General features: G+C 40.4%; 1 protein-coding gene across 4 annotated transcripts in view; it reads right to left on the reverse strand.

Annotated features, from left to right (window-relative positions):
* The window catches only part of ULK4 (unc-51 like kinase 4), a 524,814-nt gene that overhangs the window by 346,524 nt on the left and 157,683 nt on the right, over positions 1-20,607 (reverse strand). For all 4 annotated transcript variants that reach the window (XM_061127855.1, XM_061127853.1, XM_061127854.1 and 1 more), the window contains 3 exons: positions 2,872-3,005; positions 1,306-1,427; positions 1,131-1,187 (listed from right to left, as the gene is read on the reverse strand). In XM_061127855.1, coding sequence (XP_060983838.1) covers positions 1,131-1,187; positions 1,306-1,427; positions 2,872-3,005 — 313 coding nt within the window. The remainder of the gene's footprint in view (positions 1-1,130; positions 1,188-1,305; positions 1,428-2,871; positions 3,006-20,607) is intronic.

Raw genomic sequence — 20,607 nt, forward strand, 5'->3', positions numbered from 1 at the left:
CTTAGCCCAAACAAACAAACACTGGGCCAAAATATTCCAAGGAGGGCTGCAAGGGTAAAATTACTATTATCAGGCATCAACATATCAGTGCAATGGAGGTATAAACATAGAACTACAGTGCTGCTAAAAACGATACCCATGTTGTCCTTAAAAAGATTAGAAAGCATATGAAAGGAGGTGGCAAACAAAATTCTCACAATTTGCAAATTCATGAATGTGCTGCAAAAATTATATGCTTTGTAGAATTCAAGATTCAAGGATGATAATGATCTGAAGTTGAGTACAAAAGAACCTATATTGCATCGACTAAACACACTGCTTACAAAAGTCAGTGACCTCTCTACTCAAGAGTCACACTTCAAAACATCATACAGAAACCAGCAATAAAACTGAGATATTTACTTCATTTTAACGAGATACCTATCTGATATGGCATTTTTAAAATCTCAGCTCAGCGTTTATTAGTAACATCAAAGGAAGACAGAATAGGCTGCGTGACAAATGTTTTCGTTTTCCCTTTGTACAGCTCGCTGTTTTATCAACAGTATATACTGTAAGTGCTCCAGGCAAGGGGAAAAGATAACATAATTCACGAGCCACAACCTTAACAAAAAGACTATTTTTTTTTTGTGAGCAAAAATCGAAGTGAAAGATAATACAGTGATTTGTTTTTCACTGCTACTCATCTCATTAAAACTAAAGATAAGGTTAAATCGAGCTCCACTTAAAGAAATGTCATCACAGAAAGAGACACTGCATGCACATAGCTGGACAATGTTAGCCAAGGTAAATTATAATACTATGTTTCCAGAATTCCATTTTTACCAATTTCATTATTTTAAATCTTTTCATGATGTTTAATACCAAACACTATGAAAATCTTTTCTATGGACCTATTTACCCTACCTGGGTCTGTCTCTAAACAAAATGCATTATTGGGAGAGAATGTATTTTTCCCCAAATGTCAAATTTTATTATAGTCAACAGATAAAAATACAAAAAGGTTACTTCCCTAGAGACAAATAAATACCACTAAGATTTTAAAATTACTTCATTCTGACACCAAATCCCACAAACAGCAGGGACAGCCACATTTTTATTAGGAACATGAAAAATTCAGCATTACTCACAAGAATAGTTCCGTAACTGAAAAGGAACTCTTCCGTTACAACTTGAGGTCGAAATACCTGTGTGATGACAGTTTCCAAAGATTAAATCCTGAATACCACGCATAAGAAAGAAATGATCATGTTTGTCTGAGTTGATGCTTCTCAGCTCCACTTTTTTCCCCAAAAAAGATGATACCTGAGATGTTACCAGGTGAAGCACTACAGGCATGAGGGGGAGACACATCTTCAGCTGCTTCGCTTGAACTGTGGATGGGTGTTTACGACCAGAAACGTTAGCCAGGGCGTTAAGAATGTCACCTGCAAAGCACATCCCAGAGCACACATGTGAGGTTAGAGACCACAAATGCTTAGGGAGCACTAGCTGTGGGCTGAGTACTAATGGGATTGCTGAGGGAAATAATCTCCAAATAAAAGAAGTGGGTAGAAGCTGCGTTGTTTTATTCCCAACTCTTGACATTACAACAGAAAGCTGTGGCCTCTGGGGACAAGATGGATGTAAGACTGATCTCTCATCTGGAAATTTAAAATAGAATACAAAAATGATTTTTCTTTTTTTGTACTTTCCAAATATCAACCATGAGTATCCATTACTTTTGTAAACAAGAAAAAGTTATTTTTTGTTTGTTTTTTTTTTTTAGGAAAAAGTTATTGTAAGAATTATAAGCTAAGAGATCATAGATTAGACTTCTCTGGTAATAGAATAGGATGGTAGAAGTAAGAGATCAATTCCCAATACTTCTCATTGGATAGCCAAGTCGAATAATAAATAAACCTTGCCTTGCTAGACACATGAATCTCATCATCATCTCCTAAGACAAGATGAGTCATGTAAAAAGAAAGTCAGCTACCAATTGACCAGATTGTGGCCTTTGGTCTGGAGATTTTAAAAGGGTTACAATCCAAATAAATTTTGAAAAGCTCTATTTTCAGTCATGAACAGGCAAAAATCTCCCACATTATTAATAAGGAGCAAAAAGTCACTGTCAATCAGCCATGAAGATATTTTCATTACTTTCATTTAATATTCTGAATTTCTGAGTCTAAATATCTTTTACCATAACAGGCTGGATCAAATTTAACATTTTAAACATTTCTGGTTTATAGCCACATCTGCTGGGAAAGCATGGACTGAGATTTTAAACTAAATGTACACATTCCTTAGATGATTTTTGCATCTGTAAATAACAGTGGAATAACAGATTTTGTTAGCTGTAATAAACATCCTTTGCAGATCATTATTACTTTCATCTTAAATTTTTCAAACCAACGAAATTTTCAAACTTTAATATCAAATTTTTTTAATATTAAATTTTGATGCCTATGTATTTTTTTAATTATTTTAAGAAAAAATAAATTTGTGGTTACAACCCGAAGGAAAAATGTTTTTCTTCTGAATTGTGCAAAGAGAAATCTTGAGAGAAGTTCCTAAAATGATAGCTTAAGTCCAATTTTCACCAATTGAAATTCTTTCCTTTTCTTTTCCAGGACTGCGAGATGACACCTCAATGAAACTTAATTTAGCCCTTTAGCCTACTCATTGCCTCAGTCATGTCACTGATACAAAATATTTATGATAACAGATAGGGCACGTTGAAATTTTGAAACTACACATTCAAGAAGTATCATTGCACTTGCCTGTAAAAAACAGACCATCAAGAACAAAAAGAGAAGAGATGCCTAAAAGCCAAGTCACAGAAAGGTAAGCAGGAAGGGCCTAAGGATGGACGAGACTCCAATTTACCCAGGATACGTGGCAGCTCCTGCACCAAGTGACGGATGAGCAGGTCAAGGCATCGGGACAGGTATTCATTGCCGCTCTGCTGCTCCTTGCCTGGAGTGGTCTTTCTGCTGTCTCTCTCGATGTACATCACCAGTCTATACACAGAGCAGGGCCAAAGATTACCTCTCATGATAAAATAGTTGATAGCATCTGCCCGAAAATGCCACCATGGCAAGTGTTTCCAGGGGGCACCGCCCCCATCATGCTGACATTTAGATATGGAGCGACTTGTCAGGCACAGTCTATTTCTGCCTTAGAAAAATGAAGACGTTAATGCAGAGAGAAAACAAGGCAACTCTGAATATCTCTGCCAGCGTATTATAAAACGACGCCCTGACTTCATTTGCCTTTGGCCCATTAAAAGAAACCCCACGTTCTTCAGATGACAGATGAAAGGCAAACAAAAGCATCTGGAGAGAAGAGGGCTTCGGCATTTTGAAGATTCAAAGTAGAACCACCAGTTGTCGGCACGTTCGTTGGACATGAGTCTTAAACTTGCTCTGAATCCCAGGCAAGTCATAGAAATTCCAGTTCTTTCACTAAACTGTGTACATAAATCCAAGGAAAATGATTCATTTCAGCACTGGATAATACAGAGGGCAGATACCATCTGAACACCTGGATTTCACATGCCCTTTTGTCCTCTGGTTTAATGATATCTGTCTCTTAATAAACTTATTTCTTCTTCAAACCAGTGGCATTTGTTATCATCCATCTCTGAACCAATAGCCTCCAACCCAGAACTAGAGGACTTGTTGAATCATCACTCTGGGTACCAAGAGTATTGTTGAAAACTGTTAGGCCCACACTTCCTTCCCTTTGCTAGGCCCACTACCCAAGTTCCCAGTCCCTGCAACTTTCCAAAGGGCAATGAGTTCCCTGACGTCAAAGGCCTCTTGGTAGCAATCCCCCTTGCTGGACTCCTCTTGCCATCATCAACCATCTCTCCAGCTCTGTTTCAATCATCATCCCACCCAACTTCTGCTTCCCAAAACTTCACCAAACTCCCACTGTAAACCAGAAAAGGGTGGTTCTAGACACAATACACATACACAACATACACTGAAATCTTAACATTCAGCATTTATGTGGTTCTCTTAGTAGATTTATGCATCCTTTTGCCTTCTTGCTGGTCATTATTTGTAGCTCTATTAGTAAAGACCTGGGAATGAAACCCAATCAAAAGTTTAAGATCCATATAAGCCAGGTGGCATCTCTGTTTCAGTTGCTGATTAAAGCCCTAGTCACACTCTAACAAATACAAGACACTGCTCAAAATGTAAAGTAAATCCCGATGAATCCATAGAAATATATCGCTATGACTTAAACAACAGAGAGCACAGAGCTCCATGATGATAAGTGAGCCAAAGAAACGAGACCCTAATCATTTCATGGTAAGAGGAATCCAAGAGCTTCACATAAAATGGGATGTGATAGAAGATGTGGTAAAATGAATGGCATCAGCCTGGGGAGCCAGTCAGCCTGGCGTTCCCGGCAATCCACAGCAGGACACGCTATCGCTGTGGCCTAGGGCTTCCAAGTGAATAGCAGCCACTCCAGGAACCTCTTGATCAGCTGACTCCCGTTCCATCAACCCAACTAAGGAGCAGGACCAGAAAACACCATCTTCCTTTATGGTCCCCCAAGATGGCGTTGCCTGGTATGTCCCTGCCCAGTCTCGCCATTTGCTGAAAAGCTTTATTCAACATTAAAGATTCTGGCATTTAACTGTAGCCCCTCCAAGCTAAGTATTTCAAATATGCCCTCTGACTGTACTGACTATAATCTGCTCTTATTGCTACGTGCACTCTTCCACTGTGACAGTTCCTCAGCCTCCAAGGAACTTCCACTGACTGAACCCACGACACTGCCTCCCAACCCATGACATTGTCTTTCAAAACCCAGGACATCATCTCCCAATCCAAGACATCTCCGAAAAAATGCTTCCTTTTCCTCACTTACTTCCTGCTTCGATTGCATCCCATCATCTATCATTTCAGTACACTCTTTTTTTCACACCCACGATTGCATCCCATCATCTATCATTTCAGTACACGCTTTTTTTCACACCCACGTAGTCAAATGATCCGGATGAACCCAGTGATCTATACACTTCCTGTATGCCTGCAGAGAGGCTGCTGAAGTTAAATATGGAGCAGAGTCACTCCATTGTAAAAGGATGACACCAATACTCAACGGCACAAAACAGGACCAGCACTCAGCCTATCTCCAAAATTTTCTTCTCTTTAAACCCTGAAATTTCCATCCTCTTATGAGATTCTCAGTGAGTGATTCTGCCTCCTACTATACAGAGAAAATAGAAAGCATCATGAAGAAATTCTTCCTAAATCTAAACTTACTGTGTGTCCTATCCTGGCCTCCTGGTCTCCCATCACAACCACTGACCTCTCTCTCCTTGCAATTCTGTCTGGATCACATTCCCTTCCCTTTTCTCAGAATCTTGAAACAGCCAGTTCCTTGTTTTCCATTTTGTATGCTCACTCTCTCCCATTTAACAAACTATTTTCCTGTACTTCTAGCAACTGCCCCATGGCCTCTCTCCTCCCTTTCTCAGGCAAACCTCTTAAGAAATCAATCTACTTCCAATATCTTCTTTGCTCCTCTTAACTTCTTCCACCCACCACAATCTGCTCTCACTCCCATCACTTTTCTAATGAGTCAGCTCTTTGCATCAGGTGGTCAAAGTACTGGAACTTCAGCTTAATCATCAGTCCTTTCAATGAATATTCAGGACTGACTTCCTTTAGGATTCACTGGTTTGCTCTCCTTGCAGTCCAGGGGACTCTCAAGGATCTTTTCCAACACCACAGTTCAAAAGCATCAATCTTTCGACACTCAGTCTTCTTTATGGTCCAACTCTCACATCCATACATGACAAACTTCTTACTTTTTGGATTTTTCTGGTTTATGAACCATGAGTAGGAGTCATCTATTCAAAACTTAAGTGTTTTGAAAACATGAAGTAGTATCAATGCTCTACACAGCCAATTGAAAAAAAAAAAACTTTAGGTGATATAACGCTCAATTACACAACATACCGTACCAGATGATAAATGGTGAGTGTCCTCAAAAATATTACCTCCTTTTCGTAAGAACTACAGACCTCCATTTTCTCACTATGCCAAGCCACGGTGACTTTAAACAAGAGGTAAATCAACAGCAACATCACAGGAGTATCCCAAAACTTTATTATAGCCTGTGGCCCATTATGATTTCTAAATTATTTTTCTCCTTTCCTTCAGTAGGGTCACTCTTTCAACTTGACAATACTGACAGAGATTTCAACAAATCGGGCTCTAACTCCCAGCCCTAGCACCTTCTAATAGCGTGATCTTGAACAAATTTCTTAAGCTCTTTATACCTTCAGTTTTCTCATTATAAACGGGATAAGAATGCCTACCTTGTAGGATTGCCGTGAAGATTAAATGAGAAAATTGTCTGGGGTCTAACACAAGGTACATACTCAAGAGATGTTAGCTGCTGTTATTCCTAATAATAGTTGCTTCTATGAATTATTAAAATTAATGACCACCACCAAAATGAAGACACTGTTTTCTGGAGTGAACAGATCTTAAGAGAACATTCCCAGGGAAGGCCACCTCTGCTGTTCATCCTATTCTCTAACTCAACCAAGTCACACAAAGAGAGACAGATACAGTATCACTTATATGAGGAATCTAAACAACAGCACACATGAACTTATTTACAAAACAACTTAACAGTTACCAAAGGCAGAAGGGTAGGAGGGGATAAACTGGTAGTACAGGATTCACAGATACACAATACTATATAAAACATAGATCGACAACAAGGATTTACCATATAGCACAAGAAGGAAACATAATTCATTATCTTACAACTACTATAATGGAAAAGAATTAGAAAATATAGACATACATACATATATATATAATCAAGTCACTTTGCTATACACATGAAACTAACATAATATTGTAAATCAAGTATAGTTCAGTTTTAAAAAAATAAAACAAAGAAATGGAACCTCAAATGTCCCACTTCACAACACTGCCAAATGGTTTCCCAAAATGGTTGTCCCAGTAGCATACAAGTTCCCCCTGAGTTACACCTCACCAGTATTCAGTAGCATCAAATTTTTGCTCATTTCTATTTTGTGGTGTTCTCTTGGCAAAACCCTATTAGCCTTTGCCCTGCTTTTCTTTACTCCAAGGCCAAATTTTGCCTATTACTCCAGGTATTTCTTGACTTCCTACTTTTGCATTCCAGTCCCCTATAATGAAAAGGACATCTTTTGGGGGTGTTATTTCTAAAAGGTCTTGTAGGTCTTCATAGAACTGTTCAGCTTCTTCAGCGTTACTGGTCGGGGCATAAACTTGGATTACCGTGATACTGAATGGTTTGCCTTGGAAATGAACAGAGATCATTCTGTCGCTTTTGAGACTACATCCAAGTACTGCATTTCAGACTCTTTTGTTGACTATGATGGTTACTCCATTTCTCCTAAGGGATTCCTGCCCATAGTAGTAGATATAATGGTCATCTGAGTTAAATTCACCCATTCCAGTCCATCTTAGTTCACTGATTCCTAGAATATCAACGTTCACTCACCATCTCCTGTTTGACCACTTCCAATCTGCCTAGATTCATGGACCTAACATTCCAGGTTCATTAACATTCCATGTTCACCTAACATTCCTATGCAATATTGCTCTTTACAGCATTGGACCTTGCTTCTATCACCAGTCACATCCACAACTGGTGTTGTTTTTGCTTTCGCTCCATCCCTTCATTCTTTCTGGAGTTATTTTTTCACTGATCTCCAGTAGCATATTGGACACCTACCGACCTGGGGAGTTCCTCTTTCAGTGTCCTATCATTTTGCCTTTTCATACTGTTCATGGGGTTCTCAGGGCAAGAATACTGAAGCGGTTTGCCATTCCCTTCTCCAGTGGACCACATTCTGGCAGACCTCTCCAGATAATCACGATGGTGTGATCACTCACCTAGTGCCAGACCATCTGAAATGTGAAGTCAAGTGGGCCTTAGGAAGCATCACTATGAACAAAGCTAGTGGAGGTGATGGAATTCCAGCTGAGCTATTTCAAATCCTAAAAGATGATGCAGTGAAAGTGCTGCACTCAATATGCCAGCAAATTTGGAAACTCAGCAGTGGCCACAGGACTGGAAAAGGTCAGTTTTCATTCCAATCCCAAAGAAAGGCAACACCAAAGAATGCTCAAACTATGGCACAATTGCACTCATCTCACACGCTAGTAAAGTAACGCTCAAAATTCTCCAAGCCAGGCTTCAGCAACACATGAACCGTGAACTTCCAGCTGTTCAAGCTGGTTTTAGAAAAGGCAGAGATCAAAGTGCCAACATTCGCTGGATCATCGAAAAAGCAAGAGAGTTCCAGAAAAACATCTATTTCTGCTTTATTGACTATGCCAAAGCCTTTGACTGTGTGGCTCACAATAAACTGTGGAAAATTCTTCAAGAAATGGGAATACCAGACCACCTGACCTGCCTCTTGAGAAACCTGTATGCAGGTCAGGAAGCAACAGTTAGAACTGGACATGGAACAACAGACTGGTTCCAAATAGGAAGAGGAGTACGTCAAGGCTGTATATTGTCACCCTGCTTATTTAACTTACATGCAGAGTACATCATGAGAAACGCTGGGCTGGGAGAAGCACAAGCTGGAATCAAAGATTGCCGAGAGAAACAGCAATAACCTCAGATATCCAGATGACACCACCCTTACGGCAGAAAGTGAAGAGGAACTAAAGAGCCTCTAGATGAAAGTGAAAGAGGAGAGTGAAAAAGCTGGCTTAAAACTCAACATTCAGAAAACTAAGATCATGGCATCCGGTCCCATCACTCATGGCAAATAGATGGGGAAACAGTGGAAACAGTGACAGACTTTACTTTTTGGGTTCCAAAATCACTGCAGATGGTGACTGCAGCCATGAAATCAAAAGAGGCTTACTCCTTGGAAGGAAAGTTATGACCAACCTAGATAGCATAATTAAAAAGCAGAGACATTACTTTGTCAACAAAGGTCCGTCTAGTCAAGGCTGTGGTTTTTCTAGTAGTCATGTATGGATGTGAGAGTTGGACTGTAAAGAAAGCTGGGCGCCGAAGAATTGATGTTTTTGAACTGAGGTGTTGGAGAAAACTCTTGAGAGTCCCTTGGACTGCAAGGAGATCCAACCAGTCCATCCTGAAGGAGATCAGTCCTGGGTGTTCATTGGTAGGAATGATGTTGAAGCTAAAACTCCAATATTTTGCCACCTGATGCGAAGAGCTGACTCATTTGAAAAGACCCTGATGTTGGTAAAGATTGAAGGCAGAAGAAGGGGACGGCAGAGGATGAGATGGTTAGATAGCATCACCGACTCAATCTACATGAGTTTGAGTAAACTCCGGGAGTTGGTGATGGACAGGGAGGCCTGGCGTGCTGCAGTTGTTGGGGTCGCAAAGAGTCGGACATGACTGAGTGACTGAACTGATCTTGTGGTGTTAATGCAAACTTTAGTAATTATTATGGTAGGCATATTCTGATATTTCTCTGTTGTTCATATTTTTTCATTTCTGCAATACCTGTTCAGGTCTTCTGCTGATTCAGCCATGGGTTACTGGTCTTTTGTTATTGATGTGAAATTTATATATGGTCTAGAACTGTCCCTCTTCTTTCTTCTCCTTCTGTCTTTCACAATGAAGTCTTCAATCCACTGGAAACTGCTTTATCATAAGGATTTTAAAAGGAATCTAATCCCAGTGCTTTTCCAGGCAGACACACTTGCCCTGGTAATATGCATTGAAAAGCTACTTCTAAAACTAAGGGTGCATGGAATATTACTCAGCCATTAAAAAGAATTCATTTGAACCAGTCCTAATGAGATGGATGAAGCTGGAGCCCATTATACAGAGTGAAGTAAGCCAGAAAGATAAAGAACATTACAGCATACTGACACATGTATATGGAATTTAGAAAGGTGATAACGATAACCCTATATGCAGAACAGAAAAAGAGACACAGAAATACAGAACAGACTTTTGAACTTTGTGGGAGAATGTGAGGGTGGGATATTTCAAAAGAACAGCATGTATACTATCTATGGTGAAACAGATCACCAGCCCAGGAGGGATGCACGAGACAAGTGCTCTGGCCTGGTGCACTGGGAAGACCCAGAGGAATCGGGTGGAGAGGGAGGTGGGAGGGGGGATCGGGATTGGGAATACATGTAAATCCATGGCTGATTCATATCAATGTATGACAAAACCCACTGGAAAAAAATAATAATAATAATAAAAAAAAATTAAAAAAAAAATAAATAAATAAAACTAAGGGTGGAAGAAAAGGAGCAAAAGTACACATTTTTGGCAAAGTCTGACTAAAAAGCAATTTCAAGTACACATTTTTGGCAAAGTCTGACTAAAAAGCAATTTCATTTGTAGATTACCTTTTCTACCCAATGAATCTAAGTGACAGCTATCAGACTTGTACAAAGGCAGAAGTTTGAAGATTTATTCTCTACAGAAAGTAAAGCAGAAAGGTTCTAGACTAAGAGAAAGCAAGCCAAGCCAAAGAAGGGGCCACCTAACAAAACAGGGAGTCTAGGTGAATTTCTCAACAAATACCAGGACTTCTAGCCCCCTTCCCCACGGGGCTCCCCAGACCCAGGCAACCAGGTCTCTGCGTCCCAGGCTGACAGCAGGAATGCGAAACTAACTGGCTCAAGAGAAACATCCTAGACTTACTGACGCTAAAGTTCATGTCAAAAATGCCCAATGTTGAGTAGTATTCGAGCATGTAAATATACCACAATTTATTCATTTCAGTGCTGACGGACATTGAGGCTGTCTCAACTCATGCGTCCTACCAAGCATAACTTAGGCTGGATCCATGGAAACACTTCTGTTGGATATATACTTGGAAGTGAGACCGCTGGATCATAAGGTATGCCTGGCTTCAGATTAATAGGCACTGCTGATGTTCAGTTTTCCAAAGAGATGAAGTCAATTCACACTGCAACGGGTAGGTATAAGAATTCCAATTGCTCTATATTCTTGCCACAATTTTTTCATGTGTTAATTGGCCATTTGAAGATAACCGGTTTTGTAAAGTTCCTGTTCAAGTCTATGCTCATTTTTCTCTTGTATTATCTGCTCTTCCATGCTTTATACATTTTAGTTAAGGGCCCACATCAATTACATGTGTAGCAAATACTTTCCACTACACTATGGACTTGTTAGTTTCTCAGTGATCCCTTGTGGTGAACACAAGATCTTAATTTTAAGGTAATCCAATTTATCAATATTTTATGACAGTGCTCTTGTGTCCCACTTAAAAAAAAAAATCTTGGTCTATTCCAAGGTAATAAAGAAATTTTCATGTGTTAGCTACTGGAAACTTGTTTTCTCTTTTTACATGATTTAAATCGACATGAATTAACTTCTATGCAGAGAGTAATTTAGAGCTTTTTTTTCTTATACTGATATCAAAATGATCCATTTACCACTTACTATAAAAACCATCACTTCCTGTTTTCTCCTGTGTCTCTTCTGCTCTTCTTCATATTTGCCATCCTTTTGTCTCTCCTCATTGGTCCCAGATGAATTCAGAACAGTATATTAATTCTCTACTCAGCTGTGTCTAATATGTAGTTAACCCAATCCCGCGAGTTCTGCATTTCAGTTATAGAATATCCACTCTATTTGTTTTTATAGTTCTAGTTCTCTACTGAAATTGTCCATTTTCCAAATTCCTGAATACACTGATCATAGTTATTTTAAGGTATCTTTGTGATTAGTTCCATTCTCTGTAACCTCTGTGGATACTGTAATTTATCTCACTTGTTTTTTGTATCATATCATCTTATCCTCTTGCAGGCCCAATTGCTTTCTGATGAGCACTGGAGTCTATATATACAGTCCGTGAGAAGTGGAAGGATTACTTTGAGACCGAGGGTTAAGCTCCTCCAGACCGGATTTACATGTAACCCTGGATCACCTTAATCTAACCAGAGATGATGATGGTTCAAAAGTGGGCTTCTTTCCCTGTTCCAGGAAATCCTCCAAATAAGTAACAGGGATCCAAATAAATAAATTCTCCAAATAAATAAAAGAAACAGAGAGCAGAGAAAATGGAAATGTTTATCTTCTGGACATCAAAGAATGCACAAGAACTTCCATCAAAATTTATAGAATAGAAAAAGGAAATTTATACTTGTGTCTGAGGAGTCAATTTTTTCTAAAATCTAAATTACCTATTACAAAAAATTTAATACTGTGCTACTTAACTGCCATAGTATGATATACCATTTCTTTAAGGCAAAAACTACTCACTTTCAGCCACTAGTACAGACTGTTAAAACATAAGGAGATATCCATTACCTCTGCTGGGAGAAATAAAAGACTGATGGGATCCATAACAATATAAAACTCCCTCTAGAATGATGCTCCATTTCTTCATGCCCTCTCCAACGCCTTCCCATTACAGGATGTGTTTACACAGGCTATAAACTGACTTCACGGACAAGGGAACATTAGCTACTAAAAGAACTCACATCCTATGAAGGAAATAAAATGTGGAGACATTTGAGTATAGAATCCATAAACACCTTACAATTTCTCTACAACCAAACTGCAAACGTTATTTCTTAGTGGTCTACAAGGGTATTAAGTTAAAAAGATCGACAAGCTGAACAATAATCCAAGTGTTATTGAGATGGGGAAGCCTGGGCATGGAGATAGACTTAGGGAGCGGAGTGGGTTCCTTTGGGGCAACTTGAAGATTCCTCTTGGGCATGACAGTGAATATGTAAAGAATATACAAACCGGGAGTTTGGAGAGGTCTTATAGATGCATACCAACCTATTTGAAGCCACTGGATTGGATGAAATGACCCTGGGACAGTGGTGAAAGAGCAACAAAGAGGGCCCAGGAAGGTGCAGAGGAGGGAGAACCAGCGAAGAAGGGACTGAGGTGGGGATAAAGCAAAGAATGCATGTTAACTCCTACCACGAGCCCTTTCACTGCACAGGAAAATTCTGGTTTTAAGTTGGCCAGCTGAACCCAAGCATTTCACTTCTCTTTTTCCCACATCCCCTCAGGAAATCCACATTATCCCTAAAAAGAGGAAGCTGTACCATTCACAGCTAGAACCTTCCAAGAATTTTGTCAAGCTGACAGTGCAGATGGAAGGGGGCAGAGGCAGGCACACAGGAAGGAGAAACCTGCCCGGGAAGCAGGGAGAACCCCAGCAGCATCCGCAGCTCCAAATGGCAGGCAGACAAGTTTAGGCGCTGGAACTGATAAGAAGAAGCAAGTTCCTCAAACCTAAGGACAGTCATTGAAAAAACTAGTACCAGCAAACCCAGCACAAAGACCATGGTAACTACAAGGAGAAGGATCCCAGGAAGACTGCAGAATGGAGAGATTTTAAAGCAAAGGAGTGACCTGATGAAAGTGGCATTTGAAGAATGTGACTCTGGTATGGCACAGATAAATGATGGGAGAGGAAGGAAGCCAGATAGGCCATTAGCAGTTACAAGTGTGCAGGTGAAGAGGAGAAACAGAAAGGAACTTGAGAGACAAGAACAAACTGCCTGGAAAGGGTGAGAATAGGAGATAAGACTCCAATAGTCTTTTTCAGAGAGAATGGCACATCCACGTTGCGAGAAATCAATCATACGTATTTTTTAAACGGAGAAGCCACGCTCCTTTACCTTAGTCCGGGATGCCCCAGGATGCCATCACCCCTGCCCCACCCCCATTCCTACCCCCTGAAACCCCTCCATCCCCTTCCGGTCCTACTGGACTCACTGTGCCCACCAATGGGCCACTCCACTGTCTACTTCTGCTGCAGACCTTCCCATGTGCAGTATGATGCTGCATAAGATGCAAACTGTGGCTAATCCATCCCATTTGGATTCACCTTAGACCACCTCACAAACAGTTCCTTGTTGAGACCACATACTATTTCAGAAAATCAAAACACCACATTTTTCCTTGCTTCACTTCAATCTAAACCCATTGGTATCTATCTACTGCACATTTTTTATAACTGACTTTTCTCCCTTCAGAGAAAATGTGTAGTTTAAATATGGAATTTTGGGGGAAGGAATAAATTTGGAATTTAAAATTAACAGATACAGATTACTATGTATAAAATAAACAAGGACCTACTATTTAGAACATGGGTATATTCAATATCTTATAAAAACCTATAATGGAAAAGAACCTGAAAAAAAGACATATGTATATATATATCCCTGAATTACTTGTACACCTGAAACATTGTAAATCAACTATACTTCAATAAATAAATAAGGGACCCTTTTAGAAAACTTATGAATTTTTGCCTAACTAAAAAATTTATGATGTTTTGATTCTACTTGTTTGACTCAGTATGAATAAAATGCTAGATTTCTAATTTTTAAAAAACAGATATGCAACAAGCAACAAAGATGTAGCACAGGGAGCTATAGTCGATATCTTGTAATAACCTATAATGGAAAATAATTTCAAAAATAATATAAATTTATATGTAGAACTGAATCAGCTTGCCACACACCTGAAACTGTAAGTCAACTATACTTCAATAAAATATACATATTAAGAAAAATAAGGGATCTTCAGCAAGCTCATCATCCAATACTCTTTTTTGTAATTAAAGCTGCTGCCTCTTGGGTTATGATGCTCAGGTGATAGTTTTGATCTAAATTTAAATGACATGGACACACCACATGTACAGACCTATTCTGTGTTTATTTCTTCAGTTTCAAAATGTAATAAACATTTAGGAATAGACATAGTTAGCAATCAGCAGAATCCACACACTGGCTACATGATCTCTGCAGCAAGGGCCATTATGATTTAAAAAAAAAAAAGGGTGGGACAAACAGGAGTTCCTGACATGTCCCTTCTCTAAAAAGATATTAACTCATATCCATAGAAAACCAAACGACAGAAATTGATACCAACATCAAAAAAAAAAACAAAACTGACAGGCACAGGGATGATAAAAATCTATTATATGTCCATTTGTCTATTTGGTCTGTGTAGAATTTCAGAAAAATGACTGTGATGGACCTCAACTGTGGATTACCCAAAATGGAAACAGGTTGTGACTCCAACTGCAGCTGTGATTTCAGCTTGGTACCTCTACTGCAGCAAATTAACACTGCCCTGGGATCTTATAGTTGCTATTGACCTGGCAAAGGCTTTTTTCTACATGTAAATATGGAAGAACCACCAGCACATGTTTGCTTGTTACAGTCATCGCGGCAAACAGCAAACGTTCAGGGCCTTGCCTCTGAGCTCTGCCAACAAGCCCGCTCTCGGTTATCAGGCAGCAGAGACCTGCACGTCCTGATGTCCCACCAACATCACACTTGTACTTGCACACCAGCACTCCGATGACGTTAGACATTAGGCTACTGGACCTGAGGAACTTCAGCTGGCTTAGTAAGACATTTAAGAGACAGATGAACTCCATAAAAATCCATTGTCTACTAGGCCCCAGTGAAGTTACTAGGGCTTAATAATCTAGAACATGTTGAGCTATCCCTCCAGAGCAAAGACAAGTTATTTTATCTTCTACTGATTATGACCAAAAAGTGGGCTTTGTGAACCTAGGCAGCAATATACACCCCCTTTGACTGTGTCCCTCTGACCCATTTTCTGAGAGACCCATACACTAACTAGTTTCTAATGGAGCTGGAATGAATGAAAGCTCTGTTGCAATTCCCATCTGCAGGGTAAGCAGTTCTGCCATGTGGGCCATATGACCCAACACATCTACTGATACTCCAGGATCTTGTGGGTTATCTTGTGGGATTATTTATGTGATATTTACATGGGGCCCCCAGGAAAACACCAATAAATGAATCACAACACGGGTCTTCAGGTTGCTATCGTCTGAAGGTTTGTGTTCACCCCCAAATTTAACTAGAATCCTAACACCCAATGCTATGATGTTAGGAGGTGATTAGGTGACGGGGGTAGAGCTCTCATGAAGGAATCAGTGCCTTTATAAAAGAGAGCCTGCAGAGGGCCCTAATCCCTTCCTTCATGTGTGAACACAAAGATAAGCCTCCAACCTAGAGGAGGGCCTTCAACCAACCCACAATGGCATCCTGATCTCCAACTTCCAGCCTCCAGTACTATGAGAAATATATATGTCATTTATAAGCCACCCATCTGAGCCACCAAGGAAGCCCCTTTATAAGCCACCAATCTTTGATATTTTGTTAGAGCAGCTAAGGGTTTTAGCTGCCAAGTTTTAGAGTTAAGTCATATTCTCATCTGCAGATCACTGTTCTTGTGAGAAACAGCCCCTGATAGAGGATGAACACGACGAGTGGCATCCAATGATCACATGGTATGAGTAACCCATCACTAACTGTATCATTAACCTGACACGCCAAGCCACTACCGCTGGGCACACACAGCAGTAACCCATCACCAAGTGCACTGATAAATTTAAGAGCGGAGCTTGAACAGGTCCAGTAAGAACTACTAAGCTGAATGAGCAGGTGGTGCACAGTCCTTTGACACATTCTCTTTAGCACTGTCTCTCCTCTCTCGATCCTGATGAAGAATTATTTATAAGCAGTTGACCGAACAAGAAAACCACTGAGCCTGGTTAGTGAACGGTTCACTACAATACGCTGGCAGCAAATCAAAGTAGACTGCTAACAGCATGACAAAAGAAACCAAGTGCATCCCCGAAAAGGAAGCCCAACACATTTTGTTTTACTTTACGTTCAAACTGAGACATGGCTAAAGGTACTGATGCCGGCTGATTTCATGGGCACTGGCTATCAGCTCGAATCTTCTATTGATGGCCAGGTGCAGGGAGCCGGCCTGAATGTACAGGCCCCTTACGGCTCTAAGAGAGATCAAAAGGTCTCTCTTTGTCCTGCCACCCCTTCTTGTTAAAGTAGAGACTGGCAATTGTCTCCTTCAGGGAAAAAACACACCGGTGACCTTTTTGCCTGTTTTTCTGGTGCTGATAAGCTCATCATGCTTGAAACCTGTTTTCCATCTATTGTTCTATTGATGAAGCCTGTTTTCTATCTAATGTTCTAATGATCTTAATCATGTTGGGCGCTAGGGTAATTAATGCTTTACTGATCTTGAGTGTGGGAATTTAAAACATCTGTAGCTCTGCACGTATGCAAACCCTCGATCTATTCTTAGTAACTCCTGTTAGCGTATATATAGGCGTGGTATTCTTCAATAAAGTTGGCGGAGTCAGACGCAAGTGGACTCCGTCCCTCTCAACCCCATCTTTCTCTTTCTGAGTCTTCTTTCTGAGTCTTATTTTTCCTAGGTACTCTGGTAATTGCGTTCTTGACCAGTTCGTTTGCCGGCAGGCTCCGGCAGCCAGGGACTTTAAAAAAAAAAAAAGAAGAAAAGAGTTAAAAACTGGTGACCAGAAGTTCTGGGAAAGGTCTGTATGAGTGGACATCTCAGAATGCACACAAAGCATGATGACATTTGTGCACCGTGTGGATGCCCGCTAAAGGACAATGACTTTAGAGAAGCCTCTCTACAAGCAGCTAGAGAGGATGACACACCCTGCAAACGTGAGCCCACACTCTTTCTCCAGTCACTCCCGGGCTTGCTCATGGGCCCTCAGCCAGAGCGGCCCTGGCGGCAGTGTTAGAGGAGACACATGGGCTCAGCACAAGGAATGCGCCTCTTCAACTGTGACCGAGATCCTGCCCATCCAGCCAACACGAGAAAGCAAAACTGCACGCCCAGCCTGGCCCATAACCTGGGGAGACCAGTCAGCCAGCTAACAACAGGCTGGCGCATGAAAGGGGCAGTAAACTCTCCTTTAAGTACAGACAAAAGAAGTCCCTTATATATCATCATGATAATCAAAAGTAACACTCTATCTGATCAAGAAACTTACTGACTGCAGAAGTGGGTAATATGCTCAGGCCCATTGAATTCAGCAAGTAGCCCATCACCCAGAAACACCGGGCTTAACTGAGAGGAAGAACGGGCGACTGCAAACTCGGTGGTGCTGCCAGCTGGGAAAAAACACAACAGGTCTCATAACAAGGAGGTGGAATGCTTTGCATCAGCAAACTAAACATAGGCTTTAGCATTCCCCATCATCAAAACACACGGGTCTGGTGGTAACTGAGAGGCAGAAGTGGGAATGACTACCTCTCACTGTTACACCTAACAGCCCACTCACTGCTTTTTTACCTACAGTTTCCACGACCCTGAGTTTTGCTGGAATGGTTCCGAGCAAGAAAGGTTTCCACCAGAGGACAAAATAATTCATCTGGGGGATGGAGAGGATCACTCTACTGATGAAGAGTGAGTGATCACAATCACCGAGGAAATATTACATTGCTGCCAAACAGTGTGGACAGGGTCACAAGGACCTTGGAGAGTCTCTGAAGAACCTGCAGGATTTTCACATGCACAGTCGCTCAGTCGTGTCCGACTCTTTGAGACTCCAGGGACCATAGTGCCCCAAGCTCCTCTGTCCATGGGATTTCCCAAGGCAAGAATACTGCTGTGAGTTACCATTTCCTTCTCCAGGTGATCTTCCTGACCCAAGGATCAAATTCACATCTCTGTCTCTTCCTGCATTGGCAGGTGTATTCTCTAGCACTACTTGGGAAGCCCAGATAACTTCTGTATCTAATAGCTAAAATTAAGGAAACTCTAAGCAACCCACAAAAACCTGGGTCATATCCTTCAAGTATTTGACAAAAGTACAATTCTGTGATTCAAGTTTATTTATAACGGTAGAACTTCTCAATCATTAGGATTCATGATATCCATTTGTCATCATGCTCAGATGCCCTCAAAAAGGTAAACTCACCAACTAGTCAAAAGTTACCCCTCTAACTGTACTTAGGATATAAGATAGTGGTAGGTGTTTTTTTCCTTAATTTGACACTATAATGGATAGAAAAAGTATTTATCATTTTAAATTGCACTTCTCTGATTATTCTTGAGACTGACTATTTTTATGAATCTCTTTACATAGATTAACTCTATTACATACGACACAAAACTTTACAGAATTTCTTAGCATTTTATTTCTGATTTGTGGGGCATATAAAAGTTTCTAAACTATATATAGCCAAACTATCAGTATTTCCTTTTATGGTTTATTTCATTGCTTTTCTGCTCAGAAAAGCTTTCCTTGCCCATATTTAAACATATTTTCTTCCAGCTGTTTAGAGTTTCTTTCTCACATATAATTCTTTAATCCATCTGGAATTGACTTTTGTATGGTGTAAGCTGAGAAAATAATTTTTCCCACACAGTTAACCAATTATACAGAGTAAAATTTTTTTAAATCTTCCTTTTAAGATCAAAGCAGATTTTTCCCCCCACTGATTACCATATTAATAGCAATGCTATAGAGAAGGGAGAAAAAAAAGGTCTAGGAAAACCTGATCCATCAGGAGGCATTGACATTTCTGGCTCATAACAAACTACACAATGAACTTACAAGGCTCTTCATCCCCTAAAAGGGTTATCATTTCTAGAGAAACATAAGACCCTATTTTATCTCCCGTCATTTTCAATATGAGTATGAAGCCATTTGGAGAAATAGGTGGACATTTGGGGGCTATCATATCCTTTTTATCTAATCCTGACAGCTCAATTTCACTGCCTGTCGTGCAAGATAGATTTGAGAGCTGACATCATAGAAAATGTACTGAAATTTAGTCCACAAAAGGCTGATGGTGATGATGGTAAGCAGGGAAAAAAATATCTACATAATGTAGCAAAGGTTATCATGGGCTCTTGATGTGAGGTTTCAGTTCTCAGGAGATGGGTAGCATTGCCGTTAGCTCAAACATCCAGCTGCTAATGGAGTTCCAAGGCACAGGTATGGAAGAGAGAACAATTTTCTCTATGAACTCATCATAGAGAATTTTAACATCTCTCTAACCTGAAGCCTGCCTCCCTTTTGCAAACATTTATATTCAACACTGCATTTCATATGCACACTGATGTAATACCTGGGCAGCAAAGCAAAAAGGAACACATACCAACCTCCCATCTGGGAGGTGTGGGCAAGGCCAAACAGTGCACTAACCTTCCACCCTCTGCCTGGTGGAAGCAGGCAGCAGTGACCTGATTCCCCTGTAGGCGTAATACCTATAAGACAGCGGGCAGCAGGCCCTCCATTCCTTGCCCAGCCAAGCAAGCCACTCTCCAGTCTCCCTGCAGGGGCAGTGACAGCGTGTCTGAGCAAGTGGCTGAACTGCCATTCCCCGGCCGGGAGAAGCAAACAGCAATCTGACTTCCCTGGCAGGTTACTTATCAACGGGGCCCAGTGATGAGCGGGCCCTTCGTCCCTCCCCTAGCAGTGACAAGACTTAACACCAAGCGAGATGAAGACACATCCTATTACACAAGGTAATAGGCAAAATGTCCAGGATATAATCTTAAAAATCACAAACCATAGCAAGAACCAGGAAAATCACAACATGAATCAAAAAAACACAATCAAGAGATGCTAACACCAATATGAACCAGGTACTAGAAGGATCTAATAAGAATTTCTAAGCAGGCATCATAAAAATGTTTCAAATGATCTGAAAGACCAATGAAATAACTGAAAATTTCAGGAGAAAAAAGTTTTTAAAATAACCAATGTAAGCTACAGAACTTTTGAAAACTACAATAACCAAAACT

Source organism: Dama dama, chromosome 24 (genome assembly GCF_033118175.1).
Source record: "Dama dama isolate Ldn47 chromosome 24, ASM3311817v1, whole genome shotgun sequence".
In the NCBI taxonomy this organism is placed as follows: domain Eukaryota; kingdom Metazoa; phylum Chordata; class Mammalia; order Artiodactyla; family Cervidae; genus Dama; species Dama dama.